Below are 27,607 nucleotides of genomic sequence, written 5' to 3'. Positions count from 1 at the left end.
AAAAAAAAATTCAATTGAAAATAAACCTACAATAAACTGGCAGGGAAATTTTCTTGTAGAAGAGAGCAATACGTGTGAAAACTGTGTGCAAAATGTTTTCTTTTTGCTGAAACCTTGTTCAACAGCCCAGAGTTGTAGAGGTGAACGAGACTAAAACAAACACTCATTTTAAAGAGCTCTGCCAGTAAATAACTTACAAAACACCAGAGGTTTCCAAAAGAGTTTAATAAATAATGAGGTTCTTTCTGTACTGTATAAACTATAAATATACCATGCAGTCCTTTATAACTTAAAATAATTTACAGGCTGAGGTAGGGGGGTCGGAGGGCGTGGGCTCAGGGCCTGGCCGCCTTCCTGCTGAGCACGCAGACGCAGGCGGTGTCGATGCGGATGAACCTCCAGGCCGCCTGCTTGCCCTCCATGGTCAGGGCCTTGACGAAGGTGTGGGTGGTGGTGCAGTACGAGTTCCAGTGCTTGGCGTCGATGCCGCGGCACCCGCCCGACACCGGCTTGGGGTCCCTGCACTTGGTCTCGAAAAAGTACTGCTTAAAGACGTTGTTGTTGATGTTGACCTCGCCCAGCACCGTCACCTCCTTGCCCTTGATGTCGGTGGCCGTGGTTTTGTCCCCGACCCACATGCTGACGCTGTCGCACACCGAGAACTCCCCGCGGTGCAGCACGGGGTGTGTGCTCCTCCTGCTCCTGGCAGTCCTGTTGAGAGCCCCCGTGCTGCTGAGAAATCCCAAATTCTGGCCCTGCCCGGCCACTGGCGGGGGCTCCGTGCTGAACAGCACCCGGGGAGACCGGAAACGCCGCTTCCGAAAGATTTTGGGGTCCACGGTGATGTTTAGAGCTTCTCTCCTGCCGAGGCTCCACGTGGCGTGGCCGTGGGATGTCTGCGGAGCCTCCTGGGCAATGTGGGGTCGGTCGCTCCGGGTACTGAGCAGGGAGTGTTCTGCAGGAAACTCCAGTGGAGCATTGTCCTCTGACTTGGGAGCTGCCTGTGTGCCGATCAAAAAAGCTGCAGTCAGAGTGTAGAACAGCATGGGCATTACGTTCTGACCTAGAACGAGAGAGAAAGGCACTGTCACTGCAGTCAGAGTGTAGAACAGTGTGAGAATTACATTCTGACCTAGAATGAGAGGGCACTGTTACTGTAGTTAGAGTGTAGAACATCATTTGGGCATTACGTTCTGACCTAGAACAAGAGAGAAGGGCACTGTTACTGCAGTCAGAGTGTAGAACAGTGTGAGCATTACATTCTGACCTAGAACAAGAGAGAAGGGCATTGCTACTGCGAGCCAGGTGGGCACAAACCGCTGCTGTTCTGGCCATCCATTTATCAGATACCCAGGATCATACGGATTTCATCAGGTATTCATGTGAGTGCCAGATGTTGTTCTTCCGGAAGAGCTCATTCAGACAGCATCAGTGTTCTTAATAAAGCAAGAACATTAGAAAATAATAGCTAGATTATTATTAATTCCTCTGGTATTTGTTGTTAGAGCACTGTTTATGAAGCACTTGTTTGGTGTTATTAATGTGGAGACCATATGGCGACAGCATGTTCCCAGGAGTCAGATCTCTAGTGAGTTTTGCAGCAACCTTTTTGGCCTGGGCTGGTCTCTTGGCTGCACAGGAGTGAAAGTAGAAGCAGTCCCTTGGCTAAAACAGCTATCCATTCCCTAAATTTGTCTGCAGAGGTGTTCTTGGGGCTACAGTGGGGGCCACCAAGCCAGCACCTCATGCCATTATCATACCCTCAGCAGACACACTCACCTGCCACGTGGCCAGGCCCCACTGCAGCTGGCTCAGCAGCCTCCAGCAGCTGCCTGCTCTCCCAGCTGCCCCTCCAGGACACACCACATCACTGAGTTAGGGCAGATAAAGCCCAGGCTCCTTCCTCGAAGAGCTCGGGTATCTGTGTCACAAGGGCAGATGGGATTTTTCCACATTCAAGGGCAAATATGGGAGCACTGTGGATACCAAACTACCTCTGCTTAGATACAGCACAGCTGTGTGGCCAATGTACTGTGAATTCTGGACAGAGAAACACCTGTTTTTTTTCAGAATGCCACGAGCAAGAAGTCCCCAAAAGTCCCTGCAGAGCAGATGCAGTGACAGTGCTGGTCCTCCAATCCAGAGGACAGGGACATCTGTTTGGGTGTGGAAAAGGGCAAGCCAAATGTCTAAACCTTTGCTAAGACCCATTTCATGCTGGAAGATCAGCAGCACCAATACCTCATTGGGCAACTACCAGAGCTGACTAATTCAGCCACATGTTGGGAATGAGAGACATTCAAAAATGCTCTGGAATTGCAGTGAAGGGCAGACATTGTGTTTCCTCTGTAAAGACTTAATAAGAAGAGACAGGGTATAAACAGAAAAGCCCGGGTGAGGCTCCTCCCCGTCTCTTTGCCTTGTTTTCCTGACATGTCTCAGCTGGCCCCGAGCTCTGCCGTGGCTGGCCAGCAGGCAGGGAGCCCCAAAGCCACTGGACAAACAGGGTTTTGTACCAGAGGAATTGGGCTCTGCAGTTCCACTGTGATTTCCCAGAATTTCTCTGTGTTTTTTTCTGGGTGTGGGTCAATTATGGTTGCAGTTCCCCCTCTCTGTGGAGCTGTCTCAGATTAGACTCCCAAGCAGCACTAAAGGACTCGACCGGGGTGCTCTGCCAGAGCATAATCCTGTGGAAAATGCAGAACAACCCTAAGATGTCCCACAGGATCTCGTGTGTCTTATCTCAGACAGGAGCTGAAATGACATAAACAGCAAGGTTTGTGCAGGGCTGAGCAAACATTTAAGGAGCCAGCAGGAGACACCAAGTGAAGGCAGTGACTGAGGAGGGGAAGCAGAGCCTGCATGGAGGGGAGGAAGGAAGAGAAAGGCCAAAAGCCGTGTGAGCACTTGTCTGTGCAACTGTTGGGCTGGAGGCACTGGGGACAAAATGATGACGAGGAGAGTCCAATGTTTGTCACAGAGCAAATCCTTACTGTTCCAAAGGCACTTTAATTTGTTTAAAGCAAGGCTGAGGGTTGCTGCTTTCCCACGTGCTGCTCGTGCTGGAGCACTCGTCATCCTCTGTATAAGGAAACAGAGCTGGGTGTAGCTCGGAGCTGGGCTGTGCACCCTGCAGAGAGTAACCCCTTGTTCCACAACCAAACCAAAGTCAGATGGTTCATTACATCTCTCAAGAGTCAGCTTTCCCAACAGAAATGTTAATGGAAAAGGTTTGCAGAATAAAATCCAGGCACAATTTAGCCATGCCAATAGGAGCCTCAGTGTATTGTGTTTATGCATAAACCCATTTTTTATTATTTCCTTCTATAGGAAAGAGATGCTGCAATGTCAGCAAAGAGCTGGTTCTGGTTTTGTGCTATACAAGATTTGCTGCTGTGAAATGCAGCTACATTTACCTCCCTTCTCTGGTTTCTTGTGTTGCCTGTGCTGAGATTTTTGATTTAAGGCCATTAACACAAAAGCAGAAAGATCTTGCCTGCTTGCCTTTTTTCTGTAATTGCCTTGTATTTCTTCTCCTTGTGCTAAATCATTATGTGGAGTATGGTCAAAACACAGACAGAACATATTTGGGGTGCATGGTAACTTTTCTGAAGATTCCAAATGGAATATTTTTATCAGTTAGTGAGTTAGTGGAGAATAGAAAGTTACTCATTAAAAAAGTGAACTCAACTTGATGACAACCCAGACAAGAGAAGTTAATATTAAAGAACCGGTGTGCCTTGGGCTGTGAGGGTTATGAACTCTTTTGCTGGCACACAGAGGTATTTTACAGGCTATTTTGGGGAGTTTTGGGGTGTCCCTGCCCATGGCAGGGGGTTGGAACAGGATGAGCTTCAAGATCACTTCCAACCCAAACCATTTTGGGATTCTGTGATTCTCTCTCCAGACTTTGTCTCATAATTAGTCATTAGAACCTTGGGTGGTGTTTTCTGGAGATGCTCACAGTGGATGCCTCGTGCAGCCACCTGCACTTGCAGGGGATGTGCAGCTGCCAGTTCCAGTGCTGGGGGTCCACAGTGTCTGATGGGAACCCTGGGCACAGAGGTTATCACAGGCATGGTAATGCCAAAATTACACCACCTGTGCCAACCCCACTTGGTGCTGGGCAAGTGTCATTAACCCTTCCTCTGGAGCAGCTGCGGTGGGAGCCTGGCCAGGGGTGACTCCAGGCTGCTGTGGCAGCGAGTGCTGGCTTACCTCTGTGTGGACTGCACGAAGAACTGCTCCCCCAGCAAGGTCCTTACTTCATCCAGAGCTGAGCCGGGCTGGGCTGCACCTTGCCATGGGGCCCTGCTGCTCCTGCCAGCTGCGTGTGCCACGGGTCACTAGGGCAGAAGGGTTGGTGTCAATAATCAGCCAGCAAATCAGTGTCCTCGGTGCCATTCCCATTCCCCCCTTGGCAGCAGGAGCACAGGGACAAACCCCCTTGGCTTTCTGAGCTGTGCCTTTTCCCTGTCACAGCACCAAGCTTGTCCAGACTTTGCAGAGCAGCACATAAAGACAGGGCTGCCTTTACTCAGCACCTTTACTAGACTGTGGTTATTTTGGAGTGGTTATTCCCACTCCTCTCAGGCACCTTCCAGGCTCAGCAAACCCAGGAGTGGGGCAGCAATACCTGATGGCACTGCTCAGCAGCCAGGCACAAAACAGGGCTCATGGCCCCAGCATCTGTTCTGGGAAGCAAAATTGGTTGCAATTAAATTCAGGAGGAGAATCACAAATTGGCATTTATTGGCAGACAATTATCTGATTGTGGCTGATATTTGAGAAGAATTAAAGACACAAAACTCACAGGCACATAAAAGTAAATACTTAGGTGTTTGTTGTGTTGCTGCTGTAAGGGCAGCAATGACTCCAGTCTTAATCACTAAATTGGGAATGGTCATCCAGACCCCAGCTAAAGGAAAACCATTATTTTCTCCACCAGTTAAATCCAGCACACTGACACCTTCTCAGCAAAACACATTTTCTGATTGTAAATTCATGTCACTGAATGAGATAGAAGTAGTATTTTATTAATCTTATTATTCAATAGCTTATCTGCCCAATTTCATAATGGAAGTAGGGGTTGTATAAGGTCAATAGGGGTTGGATAAGGTACTCCTGTACTGCAGAAATCCTGCTGCATCAGGCTGAAGTGCATTTGCTAAGGAGAACAAGCTGCTAACCAAAGCATGAATTGGACTCACTTTCCACCTGCACAGTCTGTCAGTGGGAGCACTGGCTGCCAGCAAAGGCAGCCACTAGGTTTGGCTCTTACAACACCCAGGTGCAACTTACTTGATGTTTAAACCTCCAGCTGAAACCTTCCCAGCCTGTTTCCATCAGTGCAGGGCACAGGAGTCACCCTGTTACGTGCACAGTGGTTTGGCCACTGCTGTGGTCAGGCTCTCCCTGGGTGTTGCAGTGTCTGGGAGCTGAGCTGGTTGCACTCCTATCAGCGTGTCAGAAAGGTCACACAGAGTTTCAGAATCCAGAGCTTCATGCTACAGATGGAGCATGCTGTGTTTTTGCAGGAATGTACTGGTGAAGTAATAACCCTTTCAGTGAACTCTGGAGAGTTGAGTACCAGTAATGATAGAGCTATAATGTGCTGGCCACTGCCAAAAATAATCCAACAACTTTTCCAACTGTTCTGCCACCCTAAGAAAACACTGCTTCAGTTCCAACTGGCTGGTTTTTAACCACAAAGGCATTTATTTTCAGCAGGACTTTTTTTTAAAAGTTCTTTTACTGTCTTTTTCCCGGATTCCTGGCTGTGGTGGAATCCAGTAAATGATGCAGTGTTATTCAGCATCCATAGACTATTCCTCTGTTCTACCACTCCCAGACATTCATAAAATATCCTACTGAAGTGAGTCTTTCTTCAGGATTTACCTGTATACAGGATGACAGACTTGGTGGGTGGAAAAAAAAAAATCTCACTTCAGTCTTATTCTTAGTCTCAGCACATGCAGAGTAGAATTAAAGTGTCCCAGGTTGGTTTGGGCACAGGGTACCCAGAGCAGCTGGGGCTGCCCCTGGATCCCTGGCAGTGTCCCAGGCCAGGCTGGATGGGGCTTGGAGCAGCCTGGGACAGTGGAAGGTGTCCCTGCCATGGCAGGGGTGGAATGAAATGAGCTTTAAGGTCTCTTCCAACCCAAACCATTCTGGCATTCCAGGATTCCATAACTCTGGAGAGTGGGGAAAAGGATCATATCAAATAGCAAATTGTTCTGTGTCTTGAAAAGCTCTTTGCTTGCAGGACCTGTAAGTGCAACAAGTGCCAAACAAAATATGTTTAGGGAATTCCCCTTTTGTTAAAGTTATCCACAGAATCCAAGGAAAAAATGGACAAACAGGGAATGTTGCCTGGAAAGTCATTAGGCATGAAAATTTAATAAATTTACTAAATTAATTGTTTCCAATAAGAACAGCAGTCAGTGCAGCCTTCTCACTGCACATTGACCAGATGCCATTAAAGCAGCTCCTACACTGAGAAAAGATAAATTAATGCTCATTTGTCTCAAACACAGTAAATTATTTTCTAAATAAAAATAAACATAGTCAATAAACATAAGCATAGGATGTAATCTAAGGCATGATACAATTTGGAATGTTGTTTTCTGTCATTCTTGAAATTGTTGGCGTATTTAGGGATGTGCAAAAAATAAACAGAACTGCTTGGCTGTCAGTGCAGCAAATGGGATCATGGAGGTCACCAAAACAAGCAACAAGTAGTGAATTAGTTTTGTCTCATTGCTTCTGGTAGTGAGAGAGAAATGAGGGAGGCAGCTGCTGCTGAAGTTGCTGGTAAAGAGAAGGTACCTCTGGCATGTCTCTCCTGGAAATATTTTCACCGGTATACGAGTTATATGAATTAAAATTTAGCAATAGCAACTCAGGGAAAAGATTTCTGAGCCCTGGGAGGCCTTGAAGGGAATCCTGAAGCCATTATGACTAAGAGCAGTGTCAGAGGCACAGCTTTGCCTTGATCTTAGTTGATGAGCAAGAAAATGGGAATCTCTAAAGGACCCAACATTTCATTCCTCCATTATATCTGCACTGACTCAGCCTGTAAATAAGAGGTTTATGAGTGCTGGAGAGCCAGCTGGAAGCTACCTGTGTCTCATACACTTCCTTTTTTTTTTCTTCTTTTTTCCAAATGCCTCCAGCACTGAAATGTTCCTTTGAGGATTTCTAGAGAGAGCAGTAGACTGAGAAAAATTCTGCCCTGCAGCAGGGAGCACCATCGTGTCACCGTGATCCTCCTCGTCATCAGCATGTGCGCCCAGCATCTGCCTCCAGAGCTCTGACTCAGCCTCAGCCCAGGTGAAGATAATAACAGGGATGGTTCACAGCCCTTTGAGCCTCTGGGAATTTGGGGTGCTTAAGGGGGAATTGCACCATGAGTCTCAACCCATCCCTGGAGGTGCTCAAGGCCGGGTTGGATGGGCTTGGAGCAACCTGGGATAGTGGAATAAATATTCCTGCCCATGGCAGGGGGTGCATTCAGATGATCCTCGAGGTCCCTTCCAACCCAAACCATGCCATGATTCTGTAGGGTGGGGATGCACCAAATCCAAAGCCAGTGAGGCTTTGGAAAACACTTCTTAATCTTTATTCTATATTTATTGGGGTATAAGTAATGGAAGTGGCTTGTTTGCAAGGGCCTAATTTTATCCCTTCTTTCATCCTGAACCAGTGCATCGATATTTCACTTGCTGGTGTCTCTGTAGAGAAGTCCAAAGAGAGGAAAAGAAGTGTTTTTCCCATCACCTGCATTGGTACCCCATTCCCTCAGAGCATTTGGTGCTGAGTGAGGCCATCTGCTGGGAGAGATCCAGCCTGGAGCCACAGCTGGAGGTTTCTGACAGGAGGTGACAGCTCTGGTGACACGGGACAGGCACAGCTCACCTTTAGAAACCTCACTTTAAAACTCCTGAGTGGTAAAACAAAATCAAAACTTCTAAGAAGATAATAATATGTTTTGCTTCTCAAATTTGTTTTACAATGTTTGGCGTCATGATACTCTGGCCTGTAGAACATGCTCATGGGAATTCAGAGGCATCAACAGCCATCTAAAATGTGATTCCTTTGGGAAAAAACCCCATGATCTTAGGTCAGGGTGGCCATACCAGTAAAGGCTGTGACAGGATGCAGCCCTTGCTGTGACAGATTGGCTGTTAGCGAGTGTTAAACATGCACAGAGCCACCCTGACAGAGCAGAAAGCTTTATCCTGCTGCAGATAACAAAACCAAACTGACAGTTATTAAATAAAAGATAAAGAATTTGTCTCTGTCAAGATAAAAGTCTCTTTAAATAAAGTGAAGGGAAACACATCACTTACAAAACTAGTGACAAATCTGAAAATAAATGACAGAAAACAGCTTTTGGAGCAGCATGTGAATCTGGTTCTCTTGAAGTCAATGACCTTAATGGCATAAAGCTGGTAAATTAAATGAGCTAGAAATAAAAACCCTGGCTAAGAGTAAGTTATAGGAACATACCAGGGTTGTATATCATCCCTATATTATTATCCAGAAAGCAGATCCTAAAGTAAATGATTGACATGTGATGATTGCTTTGGAACTTTCCATATCGCCTTGGAGCTGAATATATATATTTTACAGGACTCCAGGGTTTCATATATCCTAATTCATAGGCACCAAGGAGTGACTAAAGATCTCAGGCACTAACTGAGAGGAAAACTACTGCAGGATAAATGGGATAAATCCATCCATATAAAGTTAGATGCCTCCATCCTACCCAGCTGCAGCCAGGATGGGATTGCTGCTCCCTACAATTCCTGTCCAAACACAACAGGACTCATTCCCTATTGCTGCTTAAAACAGTGAGGCCAAAGACCTTCCTGAGGCTGGAGCATGGCTTGCCCCTTCTCCTCTCTACACCCTTCCCAAATTGATTTAAATTTGGGAATAGTTGGCTTGCTATATTTGGTCCTGAGGTTTCCAATACAAAATTACCAGGAATGAAAGAACTGGAATTTCAGACTTCACAGCACTACCAAAATCAATCTGGAATTCAGCTGGGAACAGAAAGTATGAGGGCAGTCAGACTGTGATGTTACATCCCCTCTTACAGCCAAGAGTAGTTAAGGCAGAAAAATACAATATCTTTAGGGCCAGTAAACCTTTCCAACTAGTGATCTTATTCCAGCTATTCAGAAGGGAATATAAATCCTGATTATTTTCCAAACCCTGATTAATAAGAACCAGCTGAATCCCAGCAGCAATGCTAGCATTTCATTTTTATTCAGGCTCATCATTTTCATTTACAGTCTCCTTTTTCACTTTTCTACAACTGCACTAATAAACTTGAACACAGGCGATTTTCAGCAATTGCACATGTTGTAGTGTAAGGCGTGAGTGTTGTGATTCCAAAAGTGAGGTAGAAAACAAAAATGAGCTGGGATGTCATGATCACATTCCCAAAGGTAGACTCCATCATCTTCAGTGTTTCTCTGGATCATGAATTTGGAAAAGAACATTATGTAAGGACAAGGAGCAGCCATAAATTATGGCCATGACTTTCCAGGCTTTCCTGCTCTATTAATTATTTACATCCAAAAGGAATTTTATCTTCTACGCATCTTGCAGTGTGTTTACAACTGTTTTCAATGACTCAATGATATTTTAATAGGGCAGGAATTCTGAGAAGTTCCAAAGGGAAGATGAAGGGTATCTGTGCTTGGCAAGTCAGAGTACAGAAGGATGCAGCAAAGGATAGAGTTGAGAGAACTTTCAAATCTCTGTTCTGAACCGAGGGCCTGGCTGCACCTGATAAAAAGTTCTGTAGCTGGAGCAATTCAAACTGATGTGCTGGATTTATTTTTTTTTTTTTCCATTTAAAAAACCCTTAAGGACATAGACAAAAATCTACAAAATTAAATCTTATGACGTGGAGGTGCTCTTGTGTTCACTCAGAGTGCTGAGATAGGGAAGAAACAGTCAATACTGGAATGGAATATTGCTTTGCTTGTGTAGGATTTTTCCATCCAGAAATGTCGGGTGGTTTTACAAACACTTAATAAAATGATCCTCCCCACTCGCTTATGGTCAGTAGAATTTACTTCTGTAGCATGTGAAGAACCCAAAGAATAACACAGGATTCCTGCCAAGCAGTAGCAATGTTCCTCTTCTCCACTGCCCACCTCTTTTTGGTATTTTTTTAAAATTTCTAGGATATTCCTTCCCATTTTTAAATCTATTTTACTTTCATGAGACCTACAGAATTCAATTGCCTTCTTAGGAACTGAATAATGATTGCCCTCTCTTATGATTTATTTTACATTACAATAGGAAAATCATGTCAAAAATCCCTAAAATGACACCTTTAGAAATCAAATTCCTTATTTTGATTGCAGCGGGAAATGGATATTGACCCCAGACCAGTCACAGTCATGCTGTGCCCTTCTTACTATAACTCACAAGGCACAGGCATGATACTTTGAACTACAGAAAAATGTTAATATTTTTCCTTAAACCAACATACCCCAAGGTGAATTTTGTGTACAAAAAACCTGAATCATTGGGCTGTTGCTCATTAGCTGTTTGATTTATGTATTCTTTAACATATGCTATACATTTGAGAACTATATTTCTGTATTTTCTGGACAACTGGACATAAGCTTTGTGTCCTGCTGTACAAGATGTGATCTTCAAGATTTGGGCAGATATTTGTTTGTCTGCTCATTTCAAAGCCTGAGTTTTTTCTGCAGATTGTAAAGGTGTTGTAATGCTCAAAACCTTGTACTTCACCTGCCTTTCCCATTTGAAATTGAGTTCAAAACAATTTCTTCAGAATTCCTAAGCACTCCACTACAGAGGTGTGAAATACAGTGGGTTTTAAACTGAGCAGATGTAAATAAATAGTGATATAGTAATATATTATAACAATAAAAATACATTAAGTAACAATCTTAGTGTTAAATCTAAACTGAGCAAATACTTTAGTTGGGTGCAAGAAAAACTTTCAGCTTTGAAGTGTTTTTGCTACTTGCTGGTGGCTTAAAAATTTAGTTACCAAAGAGGTGGAAAAAAGGGTTTTCTTTCCCTGCACAGCAGGAACCTCTTAGATGTGGTGTAGTTTTGAAATGAGAGGGTAAAACCTCCTAAGAAACAGGGTAGAAATTTCCACAAAAAAATCTGGAAACACCACCAAATAAAACAAAGTAAACCACAGAAACACTGAGTTATCAGATTGCAGTGTCATCTTGTAATGTTCTCTGCAAGCACAAGTAGTTCTTGCAGGAGAAATAGGAGTCTCCTGTCATCTGGGGTAGTTTACCAAGAAAAACATGAGGTTTTTACAATTGCTTAGACGTTTCAGATATTCCTTCTAATGTCAGAAGAAGAAAACTAGCAAAGGGGGTCCCACCTTGCAGCTCCTGCACTCCAGACAATGGTGCTGCATCATTTTCCATGAAGAAATGGGGCTGGTTTGTAAACTCTGCTGCTGGAATTCTTACCCCTGGGCTTTCACAGTTTGTATGTCTGTACTCAGCACGTACTGAGGATTAAAGACTGCTTTCTGTGGAAGTGTGTTGACACCATGGGAAATGCTCCGTACCTATATTTTCCCCTGTATGTTTTTCTGAGCTCAGCCTGAGAGATCATCTTGATTCCTCGGCAGCAGAGTAAGCCACTGCAAAGCACAAGTGTTCAGGATGTTTGGGAAACTGATCCTATTTCTTCACATGCTTTTATTTGCCTTATTGTCCTTATTTGTTCATTGTATTTTCGTGTCTGCATGCCTCAAGTGGCAGAAAAACAAGAGTGGTTTTGCCAGTGTTTGTAATCCATGTGTGTACCCGCTCCTTCTGTCTTTACCAAAACCCTTTTCTGCACCTTTCCTTATGGAGTGGATGGATTAAAAAGCAGCAGGAGAGACAGCCATCCCTAAAAATCTGTTCTCTGGCTCTCTCACTCCTGCCCCTGGTCATGCCTATGTGTTGACATCCTCTGTTTTGTTTCCTCTCCAGCTCCAAGTGCTGCTCCACGTGCTTTCTGATTCCTTTATCTGCAAGGCTCCTGCCTTCTCCTGTCACACATTGAGTCCAGCTGCCTCAGAGCTGCTGCCCCACACTGCCTTCTCTGCAGCACACGTGGGACCTCTTCAGCATCTTGGCTTTCATCTGCTGTGGAAGGTATTTACTCCTTGCTGTGTGATTGTTTTAACTCATTGCTGCATTAACTCACAATGCCAGACAACTGCTGGCTACTCTAAAGAAGGGTGGTAACAAAATGGGAGGGATTCTGTACATAAGCAACAAAATATATATTCAGAGAAACTAATCCAAGTAGTGTTTCCTTGTGCTGAGTTAGCACAGAGATTCATTTAGGTGTTACTTCATTCCTATGCTCTGAGAATCTCAGCTCTCCTTCAGCTGCCACCCCAGCACCAAACCTGCCAGGCCAGAGAAGCACAGCCCAAACTTCAGCTCTCTCAGCATCCCGAGTGTGTCAGGCAGCTGCTGCACGACAAATCTGCTCATGCTCCCAGAGAGCAGAGACAGTTTGAACTGGGGCCATATTTCAGCTGGGCTGCTGGGCACAGACCCAGCCAGCAGTGGGGAGTAGGAGTTTTCCATCTTTGTATTATGTCAGAGTCTGAGGGGAGGCAGCTGCTGTGGATGTTTTAAGATAGGAGGTTTTTATTCCCTGCTCAGCCATTTAAGGTGAAATGAAATTTAAGGTGACATTTCAATGTGGGAAGGGGTTTGTTTGTCTGGATCTTGAACCTCTGGAGCCTGACAGCTCTGGAATATCCTCACCTCACACAAAGCTTGAAGGGTTTAACACGCAGAGCAGTGGATGATGCAGCATGTAGGACGTCCTCCCTTGCTGGGAGCCTGCAGCTGTCTCTGGAATAAATGTCTTTGAACAGCTCCCCTGGCCACACAGACCCTGTGTGCAAAAGGACAGCTCAGCAGAAGAGTGTCTGTAAAGGAAAGATCAGATCCTGTCCTGTGCTGTGGGAATCCTTCAAGCACAGAACAGAGAGCAAAGAAGTTTAAATGAAGTTCAGCAACCTTTGCTTAAGAACAGGAAACAGGGAGTTGGACTGACCTGGCAGTCTCAGCAGCTCTTATAAATGTGTTTGGCAACTCGCTCATGTGAGGAGGATTTGAAGGGTCTTTACATTTTCTGGCATCATCTGGTGGTTGAAAGCATTTTTGCTTCAGTACAAATGATAATGGGAAAGATGCCTCTTTTTCCTTTAAACTGCCCTTTAGTGTTTCTACCACATTTTCTAGAACTCTCTTTGGCCCTGCTCTGAGTCTGGACAGCTCTGAATCCCTGAATTGCAACACAGTGCTATCACTGATAGCATTGGACATCTCTGAACTACTCATACTTCATCTTTCTGTGGGGCTCACTGACTTCCCTGTTGTGTGGACTTGGAAATTAGGGAATTCCTATAAAAGTAAGCCAGGATTAGAAGATTACTGTTCCTGTGTTTACCAGCATGTTAGTTTCCTTGCTAACTTTTATTAGATATTAATATTTTTTTTCCCATTTCCACAGTGAGAACAATCAGTGGATTAAATGTGGGAACTCTTGGACTGGGAGATTAAACTGATGTAATGAGTCTCCTCAACCTACATTCACCAAAACAGACTTGCAGAAGGTGATTAAACAAAACTGTCTCATAGTGCTGTGTCACAACCTCAGAGAAAATAGGGGGAAGGAGTGAGGGCAGGAGGGGCTTCTGAAACCTGTGGAGTGGTACCTTCATATGGCAAGGAGAAGCTGCAGAACTAAAAGCTTTGTAAATAAAATTTCAAGGCTGCACCTGGTAAGGGAAATATAGCTTGAAGTTCACAGGATCATTAAGGCTGGGAAAAACCTTTAAGATCATTAACACAGCACTGTCATGTCTACCACTAAACCATGTCTCCAAGCACCACATCTACATGGTTTTTGAACATTTCCAGATATTCCACTCCACCAGTGCCTTGGCAAGCCTGTGGCAATGGCTTCAGTGAAGAAATTTTCGCGAATATCCAATCTTCCCCTGGCTCAGCCTGAGGCCGTTCCCTCTCCTCCTGTCCCTGTTCCCTGGAGCAGAGCCCGACCCCTCTGACTGTTCCCTCCTGTCAGGAGTTGTGCAGAGCCAGAAATTCCCCCTGAGCCTCCTTTTGTCCAAGCTGAGCCCTTTTCCCAGCTCCCTCAGCCCCTCCTGGTGCTGCAGCCCCTTCCCCAGCACCGTCCCCTTCCCTGGGCCTGCTCCACTCAGATCATGCTTCTTCCAGTTTGATAAGGAAAAAATTCTGCTGAAAAATGCACGTGTGCTCCTGACAGGACAAGATGTTTGCAGCCTTTGGTTGGCAGGGAAAGCTTCCACCATCCCAGGCTGCTCCAAACCCACTCCAGCCTGGCTTGGACCCTGCCAGGGATCCAGGGGCAGCCCCAGCTGCTCTGTGCACCCTGTGCCAGGGCCTGCCCACCCTCACAGGGAGCAGTTCCTAATTCCCAATATCCCATCCAGCCCTGCCCTCTGGCAGTGGGAGCCATTCCCCTTGTCCTGGCACTCCAGGCTGTCCAAAGTCTCTCTCAGAGCCCTTTAGGCACTGGAAGGGGCTGTTATGTCTCCCTGGAACCTTCTCTCTTCCAGGCTGAACATTCCCAGCTCTCCCACCCTTTCCTTGTAGGACATGATATTGATCCCACTACAAAATGGAGCCTGTTATTCAAACCAGAGTGGATAAAAAGTCATGGCCTGCATGGAAAAGAGCTATCTTTGTGCAAGCTTTGATGTTAAAAAATAGTAACTTGAACTCACAGATGTACTGATTACCCTGCTAAAAGAAGACGTGGAATCTCTTCTCAGAATTACAGCATTTTAATTAGAAGAATGTGAGCAAAGCCTTAATCTTGTTAGTAAGGATAGATACGGATGAAGCAGAAACAAAATCCACAGCAACACAGTCCAAACACAAAAAGCTGTCTTGGAGGTTGGTAACAGCACCAGAACTGCTCCCTGCCACTGCTTTTCCTGCAAGACTAAGCTTGACACTGACTAAGTTGGAAGAAATTGCTCTTCTGCCTTGTAGCACTGAACTACATCACTCACAGCTGTTTGAGAAAAAATAGCTGAAATGTGGGAAAGGTACTTCAGATTTACAAACCAAATCCACAGAAACTTGATTATTCTCTTTAAAGTTCTTTTGAGCCCTTCTAAATTCTTGTGACATTCAAGGATCAATAAGAATCTCATCTGTAGCTGATCCTGACAGATGTTAATCTTTGCCTTGGCTTTGCAGTCTGCTCGAAATAGTACTTGTTCCTTCATGTCAGGCCTCTGGCAATGCTTACAGAGCCAGGATTACAGTCTCCAGTCAATCCCATTTGTGCTGTCATTAACTTTCTAAACTGTTCCCCATAGCTGGCAACCTTTCCATGCTTGGAGATCTACTTAGTGGGAAGCTGGGAGAGTGATGGGTTTTGCCTGTCTGGAATTATTGTGCTTTTAATTGAGATTTGTTTAATTTTGTCATTAAGTCCATTTACATTGTAGGCATTTCATGACCATGATTACACACTGTGACTGTACCCTGGCTGTGTTTTGTGCCATTTACCTATTAAAGAAAGAGAAAAAAGCTCTGTGTTTACTTAAGATTTTTACAAGTAGCCTTTGTTTTTTTTCTTCCATTAACTTATTTAATAAATTAATCTGATTTTTGGATTGGAAAAAATTTGCTCATCTGCAGGTTCTGTGCTGTGTTTCTAGGGAAGTGATTAGATTTATTTGCAAAAAAAAAAAAAAAAAGGTGAAGATTCAGTTTCTGCTTGTCTGGAAGGAAATGTCAGAATCCATAAACATAGGAATTATGGTTGATTCCAAATTAGGGACAAATCTCAGTCAGAAAGCAACAGGAATGGGAACATTTCTCCTGCAAACAAGGTCTTTATGGTGAACAGGAATCCCTGGGTGCAGCATTGCTGTGTGTGTCCCTCAGCCACAGAGGTATGGGAGGGCTTGGAGCAGCCTGGTCCAGTGAAAAGTGTGAATGGGGTGGAATGAGGTGAGATTTAAGGTCCCTTCCAGCTCAGACTAGTTTGGGATCTGTAATTCCATGATTCTCTGACAGGTCAGGTGCTGGTTTTTGGTTTTTTTCATCCAGGACTCCAACAGTCAGGGGTGCAGGTGACTTTCCTTCTCTCAGAATGTGAGTCAGGGGTGAGCAACGCTGTGGGAGTTACAACACCAGCTCGATAGTGATCACTCCAGCAGCTGGGGAAGCCAAAGTCTTGCTTCTTAATAGGAGAAATGAAAGCTGATTAATCAGCTGAGTCATCCTGCTCTGCCTCAGTGCTGGTATGAGTGGCATCCCTATGGATCAGCCTATTCTGAGGGAAAAGCCAAACCATAATCAAGGCTAATTGACTGAGCTCAATCAAATGTTTCAAAATACCACCCATGAGTTTGACATCAAATAAAAAGCAGGGATATTCCCAGTCAGACAGTTAATTGCTTCCTGAAAACCTGTTCTTTGCAATAATTTGAAGATTTTCACCAGTGCTCCCTTCTGTTTCCATTTCCGAGGCTTACAGCAGGTTCCAGTGTAATGTACAGATTAACAGACTGGAACAAGACACTTGCCCTGTCTCATTTCCTCCTTCTGAATGATGCTGCAGTGCTGCCTTGTCTCTGGGACAGAAAATTTGCAGCCTTCAGGAGTTAAAAAAACTTTTTAGAAGATTTTAGAAAGACAAATAATACCAACTTCTTGCAGCTATTAGTACTAGCACCAAAAATTGCAGTATTTTAGAGTAAAGCCAGTAGGCTTTTTAGTCATTATGTTTAGAGAATGAATCCCAAAAGGATATTTCTATGGGTTTTGTTTCTTATATCCAGCAGAAATTGTTTCAAATAGGAGCTGAAATGTCAGACTTTTTCCAAGATTTTGTCTAGTGGAAAATAACGGTGGTGTTTAAACATTTGTCTGGTTCCTGATGTGCCCCAGGTTGGGTGCAGTGATGAAAAATCAGCAGCACATCTGTAAATGAATCATCATTTTCCCTGCACGCACATGGTTGCACAATTTTATCAACTGCTTGCTTTGATGAAGATTTAATATTTGTCATGTGTAGCTATCCCATCCCATTGTAATATCAGAAATTCCAAGCATAATTAACAGCTGAATTTGATGTCACAGTTAATGAGCCACAGTCCTCCTGTGACCCAGGGCAGCAGCAGGCAGGGTGAGGCAGCCTTCAGTAGTCACCAGCGCTATCAGGACTGCAGTTACACCACCAACATCTGGCTGCAACCCCTGCAGCTGGATTGGGCATTTCCTCACCTGCCTGAGTGTGCAGAGCAGGTGGGAGGACCAGCTTTAGAAAGAGTCAATATGGAATTTTGGAATGGTTTGGTTGGAAGGGACTTTAAAGCTCCAACCCTGACACCTCCCACTGTCCCAGGCTGCTCCAAACCCCAAAGTCCAACCTGGCCTTGGGCACTGCCAGGGATCCAGGGGCAGCCACAGCAGCCCCTCACACCCTCACAGGGCAGAATTCCTTCCCAATATCCCACCCAAACCTTTCAACCTTTCTGTCCAAGCCGGTGTTTTTGGGTTTCACAAAGAATCCGGGAGTGCTGAGTCCAGAGCTCCTGAACTGCTCCTTCAGCTTCTGGGACCTGCTGGGAAGGCCCTGCTGGGACCCCCTCAGCTCTGGGGTGGGGGTTTGGCCTTTGTTGTGGGGCATTGGTCACAACAGGGGGTGCAGAATGATTTAATGGGTGTGGTGGTGTTCAAGCAAAAGTTGGGCTTGATGATCTTGGAGGTCTTTTCCAACCTTAATGATTCTGTATTAAATTCCATTATCTTTTTCCCATATAATCATGATTCTGGCTTCTTCACTTAAAAATCCATCACTCTTCTGCAGCAGGACATGAACACAGGTGCCACAGGCTTCACACCTTCTGTAGCTCCACAAAACACATCCAGAAAACTCCCAAATCTGAATTTCCATGGGGGTTGTGCCAACATTAATTAGTACAAATAACCTGATATATTTGAAATTAGCTGTCATTATAACACTTAACCCCATATGTAATCATGTATTTTCCTTGTCTGGATATTTGCTGTGCACCTTGTATTTATTACAGTGTTATTTGTTAATGCTTTTGTGTGGTGGATCGGTTGTCAGGAAGAATCATTGTGGTTACAAAAAAGCAGTTTTATTGTGAACTGGAAGGAAGATAATATGGATGAGGATGGAGTGGGAAGAGACAGAAGATGACATTTGTAGCCAGATGTGATTTGTAGCATGAAAATATTAAATGCTGTTGAAAAGTGGAACTCCACAAATTATTGACACAATTGTGGCAATAGGAATAAATTTTTCTTTGGTTTTTGCCTATTTTTGCTACAATTTTCATCAGATGATGAATACATGACAATTTTACATTGTCTAACACAAAAGATTGGCTTTTTATTCTATTTTTTTTTAAATAACATATGTCTAGCAGATTTCTAACTGAACCATTTTTTAAAAGAAGCCTATTGTGATTGAATTCTGCATCTTTCAACTTTTCTCTGGGGTTTCTTTGCATTAGTATTAGGTTCAAAGAAATAATCAAGGTCTAAGCCTTACAAGATCATTTTTTGCCTGCTTAAAATGAAAACCAGAAGGGAGTTTTGCTGATTAGGTGTGTACTTCATTTCTGTGCACAATGCCAGAGTTTGAATACATGTCACTTGGAAATGAGCTTTTGCAAATTCAAAGGGAGAGAGTTGAACTTTAAATCTAAACTTTAAACCTCACAACAGTTTTCCTGTGGCACCGGAGATGTGTTATTTTCACAGAAAGTATTTCCTTTTGCTTTCAAGTGATGGCACAAGCAAGTGCTGAAGACTGAATTCAAATTACTCAAATTCTTTTTAAAATTTGAAATATTGAACAAAGGGGAGAAATTCTGCAGGTCATTAAATGGTTTTCTAATTTCTTTGCTTTCAAATAGGAGGGAAGAAATGAGAAGGAAAGGTCCACACACTTTTCTGTCTCAGAACACACAGAGAAAAGAAATGGTCTCCAGAACAGCCCTGCCCAGCACCAGGAACGTGCACCCAGGGAGAGCTCATGGATCAAACTCCCTCTGATGCTTTGGATTCTGGATGCATTGCCAAAACCAGAAACTCACACTTTTGGCATAGATAAAGTGTCCTGGAATGTGAGGCTGAGCAGTGACCCCTTGCACTCTCCTCTTTACAGCTTGTGCCTGAGAAAATGAGGAGAGGAAGGTTTGGCAGGAGGGACTGGGGCAGGGAGTGTTTGGATCCAGGCAGAACGAAAACGTGGATGTTGAATGTTCAGAGCACTGATAACACCAATCATGGAATTCCAGGATGGTCTGGGTGGGAAAGGACCTTAAAGCTCATCCCATTCCACCCCTGCCACAGATAGGGACACTTTCCACTGGCCCAGGTTGCTCCCCAGTAATGAGGGAAGCAATGGAAAAGATTTTTGACATGGAAAATAAACCCACACCTCACTTCAGTGACTTGTTCTGTGCTTACTTGTTTCTCTTGACACACTTCATGTACTTTCTCCTCCCAGGTAAGAAGTGCAGTTACTGTGATCAGTTTTGCTGAGGGAAATGGATAAAATTGCTAACACTGAGCAGAAACAAGAATAAACAACTTATTCCTTTTTAGAGAGAACCCTTCAATGTCCTCTCAGCACAGGACAACGAGCAGGTGAAGAGCTCGTTGTCTCTGACTGGGGCAAATAGAAGATTCTAAGAGCAAGGTGAGCATATTATGGTATAAATAATTCTCATAAACAGATTGTGTGGCTGTGGGAATGCACCCACCTCAAACCCCTCGCTGGGCTGGTGCTGGGACATAATAGAGTATCCCAAAAGGATCATGGAGTAATGGGCAGGAAATGATGCACTTGGAAAATGCAGGCTGTGTCATCCACCACAGGGCAAAGCTCTTTGTGAACAAGCACAGGTCTTTTCTCCTACCTGACTCATCCAGCACATAAAGTCATCAAAGAAAAAGAATAAAAGCTATATTTCAAAATAGAAAAACATATATTCTATGAGCCAGAACTCTTAAATGCATCCTAATCAAAGTATTATGTAGCAATGAGGTTCCTGGCAAATCCCCATCACAAAAATTTCTGAATAACTCTTTTTTTAAAAAAAAAAAAAAAAGCCAGGATCACATATGGTTATGTCAGGAACAAAATAAAACAGTCAAAGTGAAGCAGTGAACCAGACCAGTAAAGAAATCTGTGTCACCTTTCTACTCACACAAAAGGGGGAAATACAAAGTGATTAAGAATTGGAAAAAATCAAAATTGTATTTTTCACCTTGCAAAGCCATACTTGGCAAATAGAAAGTTATCAGACACATAATCTGCTTCCCAGCTGTATTTACACTGGGCTAATTTACTCATTGGAGGCCAGAACTGTCAGAATCAGTGTAATCTTTATAAATTTCCTGGGCAGTTAACAAGTAAATGAAGGCGATTTTCACTGCACCCTCTTTAAGGCAGCAACATTTTTCATAAATAAGGCAGTTCAAAAGAAATTACCAGCCCTGAGTTACAAACTAGGTTCATTTTCTCCATTAGTCATTCATTTAATTCATTTATTTGATTTTATTCTTGGAGGAGCTTCATGTTTGCGTAACATAAATGGTCATTATGGTTTAGAGGGCATCGTGGTGTTTGTCAAAGGTTGGACCTGATGACCATGGAGGTCTTTCCCAACCTTGATGATTCCATGATTCTCTGATTTTTGTCAATAATACGTAAACTAAGGCCCAAAAAAAAAAAAAAAAAAAAAAAATTCAAATAACTGGTTGGGTTTTTTTTCCTGTCTTTTATGCTTGAATCCCAGTTAGGATTTTGATTCCCAGCTAGTCAATGGGAGCAGAATCTGAACTTTTATTAGCACATTGTTATGTACCCCATGGGGACAGGAAATTGGATTTTGGAGCCAGAAAGATAAATGAGGGAAAGACGTTTTGGAACCAGTTTATGGTCTGTGTTGATGTTCAGTTTTAGAAAACCCCTGACTAAAAGAAGTCTGCAACTACCTCAAGTGGTCTGGTGTGGCAGGTTTGATTTCTGCCACACTGAGGGGGGATTGTGTCAGGGTGGGGTTGGAAAGTCCAGGCCAGGGAGCTCCTCCTCACCTTGGTCTTTGTCACCACCTCTGTTTCCTCCAGGAAATGCCACTGCGAAATGTGGGAGAGGACAAGAAGGAATGGCTTTAAACTGAGAGAGGGCAGGGTTGGATGGATACTGGGGGCAAACTCCTCCCTGGGAGGGTGGCACAGGGTGCCCAGAGCAGCTGTGGCTGCCCCTGGATCCCTGGAAGTGTCCGAGGCCAGGCTGGATGGGGCTGGAATCAACCTGGGCTAGTGAAGGTGTCCCTGCCATGGCAGGGTGGGATGGGATGAGTTCCCTTCTCACCCAAACAATCCTGGGATTTCATGGGATAAAACCAATCCCAGCAACAGACAGTGTGTGACTGATACATCCTGACTGGGGTCATCTGGTGGTGTCATAGCCAAGCACTGTGCCAAACATTCTCAAAGCATTGTTGGAAATGCAGGAGCCTGGGGAATAAAGGAGAAAGGTGATAAACAGCTGTCCCTGAGATAAGGAGAAGTCAGAGGTGTTCCATTCAGTGAGCAGTGGCCTGGGGCAGCTCAAAGGATGGCAGAAAAGCCATCAAACCTTATTTCAAACTACCTGCTGCAGTCATTTGAATTTAGATAATATGGCAGAGGCCTCCTTGGGGTGTGTTTTTAGGGCCTGATTTCTCCTTGCACAGCTCTCAGCTGTGTGCAGGCTCCAAGTACTGAGCAGCTGATTTTTGCTGATTTTCTCCTGCTGTCCAGCCCTGGTGTGATCTCAGTGTCTCTCCCAGGAGCTGGTCTGACTCTGGGTGGCTGGAGCCAGCTCTGGATGTCCTTGGTGACTCCCCAGCTCTCTGCCAACACACTCAGGTTCTTGGCATCCAGGATTCACTGCTGGCATTGCCATTCTCTGCTGCATTGCTCAGGGTGCTGCAGTTCTCAGAGTGAAAGGTTATTGTCAGTGTAATTAATGAGGCATTGCCCTGCTACCTTTTACTTGAGATTTATTTGTGCATAATCTTTTTAGTGAAAGCTGTTAGAAAAGACCTGAGTTCAGTAAAAATTTTCAAATAAGGTGCCAGCTCCATATGAAGGCCCCATTGAGATGAGATAAAATGGTATTTCCCCATTTCAGTGAATTTCACAAGATGCCCCAGGACTCACAGGCCCTTCTCCACTGTCTCAGACACTGCTTTGCCTGAGGAGCTGTAAATCTCATCACTGCTGTCCTTCTGCAGTGGTAACATCCATGAACACTGGCCTACACCTAATCCTTGAGCAAACACCAAAATGAAGAATGCTATTTTACCTTTTGCCATTCTTTCACCAATGAACTGGCAACCCATAGTAAATGTTACATAGTCACCTTTTTTGGGCTGGGGTAGGTCAAGTATTTGACAGCTGAAGCACCAAAGAGAAGGAATTAGAGCAGCAGGTCAGGAATTCTTCCTCCTGCAGCTCCTGGGGGTGGCTGGGGAGTGGGGGACACATGGGGAGCATCTCCTTGGGCTGCTCTCCCACTCACAGGTCATTCTGGAACCGCAGACTGATGGAAGCACAGGCAGCAGCTTTGCTCTAATGTGCCTGATTGCTCCCTGAGCCCTGTGACCTGCGATATCTGTGGGGAGCAATTCCACAGCTCCCTTATGCCCAGAGAGAGGAACCACCTTGCTTTGTTTGCCTCAAATTTGCCACCTGCCAGTTTTATTTCCTGCTCCTCGATTTTTGACAACAGCCATTTCCTCTCTACATCTTAAGGACAACTGTGACTATAAATATCTCCCTCACACCCCTGCTCAGCCATCTCTTTTCCAGACTTAGAAATCATAATCTCTGTAGTTTCTCTAAGTACAGAAAATGTTCCAGGCTTTCATCACCCTGCACCTTTTCTTGTTTTATTTGATCCTTCTATCCTTGTAACCAGTGACCAGAACCACCAGCAGCACCCAGGACTTGGGGATGGGATGGGCTTATATTGAGAGTCTGAGATCTTTTCTCCAAATTCCTTGGCTTTAGTGTTAGTGGCACCGGGCAGACAAGAGTGCACATAACTCACACTGATTGATACTGTGATCTCTTGGCAACAGCAAAAATGACCTTCCTTTGCTTGACCACATAATTTTTGTGAATAAATTCACATCCACACACACACAAATATTTAATGAATTCTGTGGGGCTGCACAAAGGGCATTGTGGGGAGAGAAAAAGCCGCAACACATCCCACAGGACATCTGTCCCTGACCTTTGCTTGGAGAAATGTTCTCAAATGCTTTGGCCTCTGTGACTCTGCCCAGGTCAGACCCAGCACAAGGGGAATTTCCTTCTGGCCAGGGCAGGAATGCAGTTGTAGGAGTGTTGGTGCAGGGCCTTTTGCTCCCACAGGATCATTAAGGTTGGAGAAGACCTCTAAGAAGATTGAATCCACACGTTAACACAGCACCACAGAGCCACGTCCCCAGTGCCACACCGGGGCATTTCTGAACCCTTTGGGGTGGTGACTCCAGCACTGCCCTCAGCAGCCTGTCCCAGTATCTGGCAACCCTTTCAGGAGAGAAATTTTCCATAATATCCAACTTGACCCTTCCTTGGCACAATTTGGGGCCAATTCTTCTCCTCCTGTCTCTGTTCCCTGGGATCACAGCCTGACCCCCCCCAGCTGTCCCCTCCTGGCAGGAGCTGTGCAGAGCCACAAGGTCCCCCCGGAGCCTCCTTTGCTCCAGGCTGAGCCCCTTCCCAGCTCCCTTCTCCATCCCTGGGACAAGTTTCTTTCTTTCTTTTCTTCCACGAGATAAATTCAGTGGGAAGAGGTGTTGCTCCTTTCTCTAGGAATAGAATGAGATTTAATAAAGATTTCGGTGTGACAAATCCTTTGCCCGAGCAGCTGCCGGCAGAGGTCAGCGTTGCTGTAGCTGGGCTGGAAGGGGTTGAATTTCCCCAGCTTTTATTGGCCCCACGTTTGGGATTGACAAATATTTCTAACCCCACCAATCCAGCGCTCACTGTTGCTGTTAGAGCACTGAATCTTGAATCTTTTGGAATTAAACCATCGGTTTTAGTAACCCTTTATCTTTTTTTTTTTTTTTCTTTATCAGGACTTTGTTTGTAAAATGTCGATGAAAAAAAATCAAAGATTTCTATTAACTTCTTAAAATTACCAGTATTTTTTCCTCATGCCTTTAAGTCAGTAATGCTAATTAGTATGTATTCGATATTCTGTTAGTCCTAAAAACATTTTGTAAGGAAACAGAAAACCAATTAATAGAATCTGTGCTTAAAGGAATATTTGTACGGCCAAAGCCATGGAGCAGTAGGGGAATTTATGGGCTTTATTCTACTGATAGAAACAATCTAGATTTCAATGTGTTCTATTTGACCCCTGTTCTAGACATCCCATTAAATGAAGACATTTTACACTTGAAAATGCTAATCTGAATACGTATTTTAGGTCTTTTTCTGAACTAATTTTTAAATTAATATCCCGTGGTTAATTCATAGGCTGCTCAGTTACCCTATGAAGTAATTGTTTTTTTAGCATATGGGTTAAAATGATGCTCGTGCTCATTGTAGCTCTCCACTGAACTTAAATGAAGACATCGAAAAAGATCATTTCAGACTTTGGTGGGGGAAAGGGGCACTGCTGAGCTACGAGGATGAGGAAACACAGCCACAGTTTCTTTCTTTCCCACCTTGTTGGGAGGGCCAGATCCCTCCGGGGTGAGTGGCTGGGATTGATCAAGCTGTGAAATCACTGGGACTGCACAGATGTGTCGGGGGGCTCCTCTCCAGACCTCGCTGAGATTTGTTTTAAAATGATTCATATATATGATTGTTAATACATTTCAAGGCCGAGTCTCTCTTATCATACTTGAGAACGCTCCAATATATTTGATTCATCATTAAAATCCTTTCGTTCCATCCCTGTAACCTCTTGGGGAAATGCAGAAAATACTGTAACCCTCTGAATTTCAGACAAAACTACCTGAAATGGCAGCTGGCAGGGGGATTTTAAAAGCCTGTTTTCCAAAATATCTGAACCAGCTCAGAAGTGCCACAAGCAGGAATGCACAGACAAGTCAGCTCCCTCTGTGTTACTGCAGATAATTCTCACATTTTGGTTTGGCTTAGCAAAAAAGGTGCCCCAAAAACTTTATTGTGATACTCCAATGCATGAAAACATCCATAAATTATCTGTCTAGCAGCCACAATGCAACTTCCAAGTTGTGACAACTTGGAAAACCAGCCTGACAAGCACGCTCACTTTTGGTGTTTTTCTAAAACTTCTTGAGCTTTATAGGGGGAATTGAAATTGAAGAAAGAACTGAAGCACAAACACTTTTTGTTCTCAACACACAAATTCCCTCTGTCTCCCTGCCTGGGGTCCCTGTTTTTATCTGTGAGCAGTGTCTCAGCTAAAACAGTGTTATCAGCAGCTATAAATCAATAAACATTGTCAGCTCCATCCTGTCACTACACACAGGCAGCAGGGAGGTCGTGAGCTTTCCTAAGTGGACATCCCAGAGGATACACGGTCTCTAGTGAAGTACTGCTCTGTCTGCAGCTAAAAGGATCCTGCCTTGGGTCAGTCACGCTTTGATTTAGCAGAATTCCTATTTATTTATATTAGTAAAGAAAGAAAGGAGTTTTTATCTAGACTAGAATTATCACAGGGTGGGGAAAAAAGGAAATAAGAAAGCCTCAATATTCAGAACAAAGCCGGTAAAGAATTTTCATATAGGTGTAACTGCTGTAGAATGCAAATAAAACTAAGTTCCCATATACCTGGATAAAAAGAGTAAGAGCACTTGCATTTCCCTGAGATTAAGCTGCTCTCGCTAAAGATGTTTTCCAAGCTTTAAGCTTATCCACAGCTGCCCCACCAACACCTTCCAGATGTGCGTGCAGCCAAACCTGCCTTCAGCAGATGCGATTTTCGCTTCCACCAAACCACGCCGTGCTTGCGAGCGCTCCGTGCTTGCACAGACATCCCATCCCATCCTTTGCCATCCCATCCCATCCCATCCGTGCCTGCTCCGGAGCGCGGAGCGGGCGCTGGCCGCGCACCTGGGCCGGGCGGCGGCGGGGCCGTGCGGGGCCGTGCGGGGCCGTGCGGGGCCGGGCGGGGCCGTGCGGGGCCGTGCGGGGCCGTGCGGGGCCGTGCCGGGCACTCACCTGAGAGGCGCAGCGCTGCTCGCCGCGGGCTCGCCGCTGCCCCGCGGTGTCCCGGCCGCCGCTCCGCGCTCCGCGGCTCCGCTGTCCTCGGCCGCCGTGGCCAGCCCGCAGAGCCATTCACATCGCCGCTGCCGTCGCAGCCTCATTCAGCGCTCGGGGCTCCGCTCTGATTCACGGCTCCCTCTGGGTCCTAGCGCTGTGGACGTGTGGGAGCTGCACGGACTCGCAGGAATTCGGCGCTTGGCTCGCTGCCGAGCGCAGGCAGGGATGCGCAGATGTGCAGCGAAAGTTTCAAAGCGCGGCCGCTGGTGTGAGCGCGCTCGCAGAACGCCCCGGGAGCCCTGATTCCCTCTGGCAGCGACTGATTCCCTCTGCGAGGGGGGTTTTGTCCTCTGCCTTTCCTCTCCGCATCCTAATCCTTGCCCTCGATTTAAAGATGAGGGCTCCCAGAGGGAAACACCCAGCTCCCTGCTGAATGGGTCCTTGGGAAAATCATCTCCGGAGTCCTTCGCTCATCTCAGGACTGTGGAAACAAACCTGTAGGAACGCTAATGGTTAACCGGGGAAGGAGCGGACCTGGTTCCCTGCAAAAACCGTGCAGTCCCCATTATCAGCTGGCTGTAACTGGGGTCAGCCAAGCGCTGGTTTAGAGTAGCAAAGAAATATTTGACCCCGAGTTGAGGCAGAGGAAAAGATTATATAAGAATCCTTCCAACCAAAATATTATGTGTTTAACACGCTTACCTTCAGTAACAAAGAGATATGGAAATGTTTTCCAGAGTGTTTGAGGGGAGAGATCAAGTAGTTTACAAGGGAACAGCAGTGGGATTTAGGCAATGGTAAATACAGGAAAGAAATGTAAAAATTTAAAACTTTGTCATATATATATATAAAAGGCAATTTGATTAAAAACTCTACTCTCAAGAAAGTTGGCAGCTCTGTTGAGGATTATGAAGCAGCCCCTTAGAATTTCATACTTCTTGTTCTGGCACAGTGGAACCTTTGTGATTACACAGACCCAAGGAAAAAAAATATTAAAAGCAGATCACTGCATTTTATCTAAGTGGAAGTAATCAAACACTTTTTGATTCCATCCAGGAGAGGGCAGCCAGCTGGAGAGACTGGTCCTTAAATCCTTTGGGAAAGATGTGTGGAAGGCACTGTGTAAAGGAGAAGAGCAAGGAGGCAGAGAAGCCTTGAGATAATCAAGTTCTCTGCCACGGGGATGTGCTGCTTTCTGAACTTGGAGCACTCATGTCCTCATGTTTCATTAGCAGCAGCAGAAAAACCTTAAATTCCTTCCCCAC

General features: G+C 44.9%; 1 protein-coding gene and 1 long non-coding RNA gene across 3 annotated transcripts in view; one reads left to right on the top strand and one right to left on the bottom strand.

Moving 5' to 3' along the window:
* Positions 1-20,782, top strand: part of LOC115498575 (uncharacterized) — a 47,060-nt gene extending 26,278 nt beyond the window's left edge. Inside the window, exons 3-5 of one of the 2 annotated variants that reach the window (XR_012052057.1) lie at positions 7,176-7,332; positions 12,006-12,170; positions 18,995-20,782. This is a non-coding gene — a long non-coding RNA (uncharacterized lncRNA). Of the gene's footprint in view, positions 1-7,175; positions 7,333-12,005; positions 12,171-13,551; positions 16,051-18,994 lie in introns of those variants that run through there. The other variant, XR_012052056.1, reaches the window with a different exon arrangement.
* Positions 211-26,892, bottom strand: NGF (nerve growth factor). Its single transcript, XM_030291999.4, has 3 exons — positions 26,301-26,892; positions 4,219-4,346; positions 211-1,063 (listed from the first exon to the last, which is right to left on the bottom strand). Exon 3 carries the CDS (start codon positions 1,050-1,052, stop codon positions 336-338), a length of 717 nt encoding a protein of 238 aa, XP_030147859.1. The 5' UTR covers positions 1,053-1,063; positions 4,219-4,346; positions 26,301-26,892; the 3' UTR covers positions 211-335.
* Between the last annotated feature and the right edge of the window lie 715 nt (positions 26,893-27,607).

The sequence above is a fragment of the Taeniopygia guttata genome, chromosome 26, assembly GCF_048771995.1.
Source record: "Taeniopygia guttata chromosome 26, bTaeGut7.mat, whole genome shotgun sequence".
NCBI classification, from domain to species: Eukaryota; Metazoa; Chordata; class Aves; order Passeriformes; family Estrildidae; genus Taeniopygia; species Taeniopygia guttata.
Note: the sequence above shows the minus strand (reverse complement) of the source record. Positions and strands in the feature narration are given on the sequence as shown.

Bases quoted from the DNA above. Each gene is read 5' to 3' on its own strand.
- NGF (XM_030291999.4), bottom strand. From the start codon at position 1,052: ATGCCCATGCTGTTCTACACTCTGACTGCAGCTTTTTTGATCGGCACA.